Here is a 10,000-nt window from a genome sequence, read left to right on the forward strand (position 1 = left end):
ATGGCCTCGATACAACCTTCTTAACCGCATGACCGTAGATTTATACAAAGAAAAATAGAGTAAAAGTGTCATAAAATAGATTGTTTCAGATGCAGATCTAGACCAGCTTTTACTCTATCGCTAAAACTGAGGTGTCAGACGAAATTAACCATAGCAGGATTTGAACTAAGAGTGTAGACAGAGAAGAATCTAAATAGCAGTTTATCACTTGGGTAAAAATAAAACCCAAAAGTTTTAGGGAGTCAACAACAATTATATAGGCCTCAGTACTTAGCTGGTGTTTTGTTTTAGCGAGCCAATATTGGCTTCAAATTTTGGCAACAAGTTCGGAGGAGGGTTTAAGTAGATTACATCAACCCCAGTCCTCAACTGGTACTTATCTTATCGACCTCGAAAGGATGCAAGGCAAAGTCGAATTTGACGGAATATGAACTGAGAACCTAAAGACGGACGAAATACCGCTAGCACATCAACGAAATATAGTTGAATTAGCAATCTGTGAAGCAGATATATTGTTGAAAGTCTGCTAAACTACGACATTCGTCTCGAGAATGCATCTTTTATAGACATATAGAATTAAAAATCACAGATATGCATCGGTAGCGTTGCTGAATACGTATTTCTGCCTCATTGACCTTCGTTAGTAGCAAGTATTCACTGGCGACCGCATGCAAATACAAAATAAGGCGTTACTAATATAGTAAAATAATGATTGAAAATTCATTGATGTCGCAATTAGCCGGCAACTGAATTAAATTTCGCTATGGGATGAAAAACAGTATTAGTGCATTAAAATTAAAGCACTATACGCCCATAAATGATGCCACAGTTTAGCAGGCTGTCAACAGGAAATGCTATTTTGAACCAATATTGTTTCTGTCGCTCACAGCGAATCATTGGATTATTTTATAACAACCCTTGTTCTATTTGTTATATTTAATGTTCTCTATGTATGAATTTCTCATTCAAGCCAAATTTGAAAAATTGAAACATCCTTTAACATTACATTTATCAATTATACAAATAACATTTAAGTCATGAGTTTCGAGCAAACGAAGGCAACTCTATGGGATCAATGGTATGAAAAATCCCCTCAAATTTTATTGTCATTTTAAGGCTGGAAGGCCACATTGATTAATATAGTCTATTATATGGAAAATAAAGACAACTGAGAAGGTAAATAATTTTTACTGCAACATCTCGTGATCAAATCTTTTAATACAAGGCATACTCATTAATGATAAAGTAGTTGGTCATAATGTAGTCATAATTAGTCAGTGAAACTGTTAGTTGTTGCTGTCGTCATCATCTCACAAGACATGTAAGTCTCTTTCCAATATGACCGTAAAATTAAAGGTTGTTACGTCAGTACATACACACACTCACTCATACATGCACGCGCGCAAGCACACACATATACCTGTAGCGTATGCGTGTGCATATACGTGCGTATGTGTACATATCTCTCTCTCTCCTTCTCTTTCTGTGTCTGTGTCTGTGTCTCTCTCTAAGATGTATATATATACATGTGTATTTAAAGTTTTATTTCACGCTGTGATCTGAATAAATCACACACACACACATGTATGTATGTATATGCTTATACTCATATATATATATATATATATATATATATATATATATATATATATATATATATATAATATAAAATAAATATAAGAGAGTGGTCACTATATGGCTCACTCTAGCACCAGTTAATCCAAAAGGTTTCAACCACAAAAATACATGTTTCCCATGAAAGTCAGTACGATTGTTAGCTCACACGGACAGGGCAAATAAAAAATAACAAAATACAGATTATTTTGGGACAATTGTTTCGCTATTAATGAATTAAATGTAATTTTACTTACAAAAAAATCCACTTGTAGCTCGTCAGCCAAAACTATCTGGATGAAATCCACTCAATCACACGCCAGATTTTACCATAACGATAAATACGCGTGTGGTTCAATTGATTACATCCGACGTTATAATTCAAATGCCCCAACTAACAGCGCGCCAAACTTTCACGGAAAACAAATACTGCATTTAGAAATAAATGCAGCATAATTATAATTAATTAATAAGGGTGAGAGAATTAGATACTAATTTAATAGTATATCTATTCAACACCAAGTGGCCTAGTGCTCCGAGAAACCTGGATTATTATAATATTTTATAATATATTATAATATTTTTACAAAATAAATATAAGAGAGTGGTCACTATATGGCTCACTCTAGCACCAGTTAATCCAAAAGGTTTCAACCACAAAAATACATGTTTCCCATGAAAGTCAGTACGATTGTTAGCTCACACGGACAGGGCAAATAAAAAATAACAAAATACAGATTATTTTGGGACAATTGTTTCGCTATTCTCTCACCCTTATTAATTAATTATAATTATGCTGCATTTATTTCTAAATGCAGTATTTGTTTTCCGTGAAAGTTTGGCGCGCTGTTAGTTGGGGCATTTGAATTATAACGTCGGATGTAATCAATTGAACCACACGCGTATTTATCGTTATGGTAAAATCTGGCGTGTGATTGAGTGGATTTCATCCAGATAGTTTTGGCTGACGAGCTACAAGTGGATTTTTTTGTAAGTAAAATTACATTTAATTCATTAATAGCGAAACAATTGTCCCAAAATAATCTGTATTTTGTTATTTTTTATTTGCCCTGTCCGTGTGAGCTAACAATCGTACTGACTTTCATGGGAAACATGTATTTTTGTGGTTGAAACCTTTTGGATTAACTGGTGCTAGAGTGAGCCATATAGTGACCACTCTCTTATATTTATTTTGTAAAAATATTATAATATATTATAAAATATTATAATAATCCAGGTTTCTCGGAGCACTAGGCCACTTGGTGTTGAATAGATATACTATTAAATTAGTATCTAATTCTCTCACCCTTATTAATTAATTATAATTATGCTGCATTTATTTCTAAATGCAGTATTTGTTTTCCGTGAAAGTTTGGCGCGCTGTTAGTTGGGGCATTTGAATTATAACGTCGGATGTAATCAATTGAACCACACGCGTATTTATCGTTATGGTAAAATCTGGCGTGTGATTGAGTGGATTTCATCCAGATAGTTTTGGCTGACGAGCTACAAGTGGATTTTTTTGTAAGTAAAATTACATTTAATTCATTAATAGCGAAACAATTGTCCCAAAATAATCTGTATTTTGTTATTTTTTATTTGCCCTGTCCGTGTGAGCTAACAATCGTACTGACTTTCATGGGAAACATGTATTTTTGTGGTTGAAACCTTTTGGATTAACTGGTGCTAGAGTGAGCCATATAGTGACCACTCTCTTATATTTATTTTGTAAAAATATTATAATATATTATAAAATATTATAATAATCCAGGTTTCTCGGAGCACTAGGCCACTTGGTGTTGAATAGATATACTATTAAATTAGTATCTAATTCTCTCACCCTTATTAATTAATTATATATATATATATATATATATGTATGTATATATATATATAGATATATATATATATATATTATATATATATGTATATATATATATGTATTATATATATATATGTATATATATATGTATATATATGTATGTATGTATATATATATATTATATATATATATATATTATATATATATATATATATGTATATATATATATATGTATATATATATGTATATATATATGTATATATATATGTATATGTATATATATATATATAATATATATATATATATGTATGTATGTATGTATGTATGTATGTATGTATGTATGTATGTATGTATGTATGTATGTATGTATGTATGACATTAAGACCACAGAGCCAACATGAGAAAGTGAAAATCTCTCGAATCCTTTACTTGTTTGACCAAAGCAGGTCAGGCTCTTTAAACATATCTAAAGAAAAAATTGAAACCCGTTTAGACAGTTTCTGTTTGAAGCTCCATGAAGCCATCTCCATACAGCCAGACAATGATGAGTTCTTTTTTCACCTAAACCTGAAAACTAATTGACCTTTTGGATCTTAGTTAAGGAAAGGGAAGTTCAAAAGTCTCCCAGGCAACAATGTTATCCCATCAAACTTTTAGAAGCATTATGCTGATGTCCTCAGAGTGTTTATTTCAGTGAGCCTAAAAAGAAGGAACTCGGCAAAGGGAATGCAGATGCCTCTTGAGTAGATGGCATAATTTATTGATCAGTTCCGTCCGATATCTCTTCTCAGGTGTTTTATTGATATTGGCATGAAAGCTGCCATGGTTCTTTGCATTGAATGAATTCATAAACACAACAGTTTAGAAAGCTTGTGCTTCGAGATTCCCAGACTTCCTTGAGCATACTCAGAGGATTTGGAGTTTAATTAAACATGCTAGGAAGGGACAAATATTCTTCTGATTATCATGTTTGATCTGACATATGCATATTGATCGATTCTGTATGCATCGCTAGACAAAGCATTGAACATTTTGTGCATTTCAGTGGGCGTCAACGAAGTTCTAACATTGTGTCTTGGATCAGTATCCTTACGGTTTGCCACCAAAGAATTTCATGATCAACTGGTAGGCATTGAAGCTAGTTATTATGACTAGAAAGGAACTGATTTTAACGAGCAGGGAGTAGTTAGTTAAGAACCTTGACATAATATCCTTAGACGATGTCAAAATTGGCAATTAAAGGCCAAATCGAGACAAGTACCATTGACAACAGCAGGTTAGAGCAGTTAAAACTTGTCGTGGTATAGGATTTGGGGAATTCCACTGTTCGTGTTGACAGAAACCGCACAGGAAATGGAAAAATGATAGGTGCAGTACAAATCACAAGGGATGGACTGGAATAGATGCGTACATAACAGATGGATATCACATGAATAACAAATAACCATGGTCGGGAGTAATAATAACAAATTGAATCTACAAGGCTTTTGAAATAAAATAAAAACAAAAGCATTATTGAATATTATTCTTAGAAGAAGCAATTTATGATAGCAACTAACTGTATTTGACAACTGCAGATTGGCGGGGAATTATAAGGTTCATGTTATCTATAAGGTCGTTTGACAAGGTTTATGACAATTCCAAGTATTATGCTTGTGTGTGTGTGTGTTTATTTGTTTGTTAGATTTGTGTGTGTGTAGGTGTGTGTGCGTGCGTGTGCATGTGTATAATTGAATTCAATGTTTCAGAAGATATTTACATACCAGATCATCCACATCAGTGGGTTCTTCCATCTTGTAGCCCCATGGGTAAATCCATAATTGTCCATATGCGTGTAGACTGATATAAGCTATCAATTCACCTTGTCTCATTCTCATGGCGTTAGCTAAGGCCATGGTCTCCGGTTCAGAGAGGGCTGTTGGTCCAGAATATTCCACACTGCACGGGTCGCTACTGGATCCATCCTCTGAAGAAAAATCATGAAATAGCATATATTTTTTAATTATTAATACACGTACAAATGCCTAAATATGTTCAGGTCAGCCCTGGTTGAACAGACTATAATCAAAGCCGTTCCAGCCGTGACTATCCCATCTTTTATTCAGACGTAGTTTATCGCGGGCTATATCATGTTCTATGCACTTTTTTTTCAAATAACAGTAATATATACTATGAAGGAAATTTAAATGTCCCCTCGGGATTTATTATAGGAGAGAATTTGGTAACAGTGTTGTTCGTGTCATTCAATGGTGGTATTAAAAGTGCCTATATATATCTATATCTATCTATATATAATAGTAAGTTAAAAGAAAAAAGCTACTTTCACAAAGCCAGTATTCAATCGAAAATATGACCACGCACTTACCATTCCAATGGTTTGGGAAATTCCTGTTGATATCAACTCCAATACAGTGATTGTAATTCGGTGAACGCGAGCGAGTCTTTCTCCAGAGACGATCCTTCAAAATATTTTTTTTTAAATGAAAGAAAGAGAATAATTTATCGGTACATTTCCTTTACAATAAAAAATGTAACCTATGCATCACGAAAGTTCAGTTTAAGTCACGTTTCAGTATATTTCAATGTATGAATTAATATATTTCGTACGATAACGTCTTATGGATTAGCAAGGCTCTGGTTTCGGTCAGAGATATGATTCACTTCGAAGAAAGTTCCAAATATACATCTACATGTGTGTTTGCTCGTGCACGCTGCGTGGCACCTTGAGCTGGTGTCTTTTACTATAGCATCGGTTCAATAAGTACTTTGTGAAAAAAATTCGGTAGACATACATAAATACATACACACACACACATACACATATCGAAATGTTTGCGCCAAGCAGTGTTTAGGCATAAGCAAAATTTAGGTTAGTTAAAATATGTTTGTGACATATTTCAATTGCTAAAAGGCAAATACACTACTGTTTCCGTAGAGAAAATAATTCAGTCAATGTTGACAGAATTATACATAAAGCTAGAGTAGCCGCTCTTAGGTACATCGCGTTGACAAGAGTCAATAAATTCAAAACACTGATGTCTGGGATTCCTAATAGATGGCAACACTGAACAGACCGGATGTTTTCACACATTTTACTATAAAAGAGATATTTTCTCCACAGTAACTGCAGTGTATTTACCTTTTAGCAGTTGAAATATGTCACAAACATATTTAAACCTGAATTTTGCTTATATATATAAAATTCTTCCCTGAAGACAGAGGCTGGTATTATCCGATGATGGAATCAATTTGCAATCATTATTTTTGACATCTCCCCCAGAAACAGCTGTTGGACTCGTAAAACTCTTATTCAACCACTTTAATTCCTGATATCATTTCTATTCTATGTAAGCCGAGCATTTTTATATGTAAACGTGTACATTTTTTGTATATCGACTTGCCTATCCTTACATTTATTTCTTTACCTTCTCCAGTTTAAATCTCTTGAGCACGACGAAGTGTATTCTATACAGAGAACAAGTCTCTCATCTCTCTCTCTCTCTCTCTGTTTATACATACACACACACATACACATACATATATTAAATTACAGTTTACCCTAACGGCTTAATCAACCTGTGGTCAGCATTTAAGAAAATAAGGCTTGTTGCAACTTGCAGCGCATACAACACGTGCTGTACATAGAGAGAAGTGCGTTGAATTTGTATTTAGAAATGGATGAAGCAGATCAGGTGGAACAGAGGTGGAAAAGACCGAAGACCTACTGAAGGGCGGGTACGCGAAGAGTGCATTTAAGGCGTATAGCAAGCTGGGGAGAGTGAAATGGACGGGAAAGCACCGGTTCTCATCCGATCACTGAAGTTAAACAACGTCGAGTCTAGTTAGTACTTAGGTGGATGACAGCTTGGGGAACCCATCTCGTTTTTTAGGCGCAGATGTGACTGTGATAAGAAGTTTGCTTCCCAACCATACTGTTCCGGGTTCAGTCCCACTGCATACTACGGTTGGCAGTGTCTTCTATAGCCTCGGTCCGATCAAAGCCTTGTGAATGGATCTGGTAGACGGAAACTGAAAGTAGGTCGTCGTATATATATATACATACGTATGTGCGTGCGCGCGTGTGCCTGTGCGTGTGTGTGTGTGTGTGTGATTGCGGGTCTTTGTGTTTGTGCTTATACAGCTAAACATATTATCCGGCGCAGTAATCGTTCTACCAGCTCGCCCCCTTAATAATAATAATAATAATAATAATAATAATAATAATAATAATAATTATTATTATTATTATTATTATTATTATTATTATTATTACAATGGAAGAAGAAGAAGAAGAAGAAGAAAGAAGAAGAAGAAGAAGAAGAAGAAGAAGAAGAAGAAGAAGAAGAAGAAGAAGAAGAAATGCTGATAAACGAAATTTTAGCTTCCACTATCACCGTTGACATAGGCTAGCATATTAGAACACGCAAAGTAGACGTAAGAAATGACTGAGGAAATGAAGCTGACGCAGTGCTGGTAGAGGCTAACTTGAGAAATTGACGTGAAGTCTAAAGCTTTATTATGCTGAGGTATCATACGCTCGTACTTGGTTGAATACGAGAGCTAATCTTGCACAGCGTAATTGCGCCAACCTTGCGATATTTTCACGGCAGATTAAACTACAGATTAACAAATAATCTGACCCAAATATGAATAAATTATCTCGATGTATAGAAACTGTTTATTTACTCAATATGTAATCAAGTTAATAGAAGTAACGACGATGGCGATTCTTACGACTAGGACAACAAGGAACATAGTGATGATGACGACGACGACGACGACGACGAAGAAGAAGAAGAAGAAGAAGAAGATGATGATGATGATGATGATGATGATGATGATGATGATGATGTTTAGGATCACAAGGAAGAAAGAACTGTTTGAACATTAATTTCGCCGAAGAAATATCCTCAGATTTGTCAGAGAAATAAAATGCGATTGTGTGATGTTTATGCATTTTTCAGCTAATTAGAGACGTAAATCGCGCTCAATCTTGCTTGATACTTGACTCAAGGTGATGACTTGTCGTTATGCAAAAATGTCTTCCACTTTGGACATTTCTATAATATTGCCTATGAATCTAGGTTTGTAGACGCGGGATCTCAACCTCTAAAATTACTTTGCTCTGATAGCAAATACTTTGCAGAATTCACTCCTCATACCGTTGCAAATGAGCGAAGCGGGGAAAGATTTGGTAAAATAAAGGAAAAATAAATGTAAAATTAGACATTCTTTATTCCTGTACCACTGAAAGCCATCGCTCACGTATCCAGGAAAGGAGCGGTCTCTTAGATATTGGCTCACCTTTATTAGTCTTTTAAAGTTATGGTCGGAAGAAGAGAAATAGCTACTTGTAGGTTGATGGTTACAGAAAATATTTGGGCTTCTGGAGGGCTAATTTATTTCTGAGAAGGAAGAATTGAGCAAAGGATTTAGTGTGGGGGATCTAGTGAACTAAACATAGATGTTGCTTGCTAGTTCAGAGAAGCAGAAGCTCTTGTAGTTGAGGTAGGAAAAAGAAAGAAGCTAATTGTAGTCAGAGCTGTTTTTAAGTACTCATGGGCCCAAGTGCTGTACAGAAAAAATAACGGTTCACCATCGCTTTTGAAATATTATGAAATTATATCATTCATGGGCCTCCTGGATCCGGGTGCTGTTGTATCTATTGCCCTTAAGCTGGCTTTGATTGTTACATGTTGGTGAATTATCCTTTGGTAGTCTGCCATATTCTTCTGGATGTATTCTAGGATGTGTGTGTCGTTGTAATACCTCAGATATGGAGGCAGTATTCGAATGTAGATCTTATATATGAATGCACGTAGCCTAGTAGTAGGCTCTTAGATTCAGGATCGTTAGATCATAGGTTCTGATTTCCGAAGTGGGCAGCACATTACGTCCTTCCGCAAGGCACTTCATTTTACGTTGCTCCTTCCCATTCAGCTAAAAACGAGATCTCTCTGCTACAGAGTAGTAGCACCTCTCAGATAATTAACTCCAAATCTTGTAATTACAAGATATCAACAATCTTTGATGTCTACGACACTCTGAATGATGATGCTGATGATGATGATGATGATGATGATGATAACGACAACGTTGACGATGATGATGTCTTGAGCTTTGTAGAATGTCAACTGACCAAAGATAAAATTTATTCTAGGTCCGATGAAGGAGCGTAATTAATTGCAATTTTAATTTTAGTTATGTTATTTAAAGGATATGAAAAGATCATTAGAATCTGAAGCTAATAGCTTGTGACTAATGAATAAAGAAAACACACACAGACAAAATATTCTCTAGCAACAAGGCTTTGAAGTTACGTGTGTGTATCTGCGCGCGCGTGTGTATACACAGAGTTTCCTTCTCAAATTTGACATTATCAGTTTCAGTCTCGTTTATGTCAATCCCAAATTCATTATCACCAGCCTCAATTTCGTTATCGGCTGTCTCAATTACGCTGAGTTCTATTTCGTTATCGTCACTGTAGGGTGGAGCGAATTTTTTTATGAACTGACATTGATGTTTCGTGTGAATCAACATACTCGTCAGCACAGATATTGCAAT

General features: G+C 35.0%; 1 protein-coding gene across 1 annotated transcript in view; it reads right to left on the bottom strand.

Moving 5' to 3' along the window:
* The window catches only part of LOC115212907 (carboxypeptidase B), a 96,036-nt gene that overhangs the window by 3,115 nt on the left and 82,921 nt on the right, over window positions 1-10,000 (bottom strand). Inside the window, exons 8-9 of the mRNA XM_029781727.2 lie at window positions 5,802-5,895; window positions 5,200-5,402 (exon numbers count right to left, since the gene is read on the bottom strand). Of these exons, the coding sequence (XP_029637587.1) occupies window positions 5,200-5,402; window positions 5,802-5,895 (297 nt within the window). The remainder of the gene's footprint in view (window positions 1-5,199; window positions 5,403-5,801; window positions 5,896-10,000) is intronic.

The sequence above is a fragment of the Octopus sinensis genome, linkage group LG1 (assembly GCF_006345805.1).
Source record: "Octopus sinensis linkage group LG1, ASM634580v1, whole genome shotgun sequence".
NCBI classification, from domain to species: domain Eukaryota; kingdom Metazoa; phylum Mollusca; class Cephalopoda; order Octopoda; family Octopodidae; genus Octopus; species Octopus sinensis.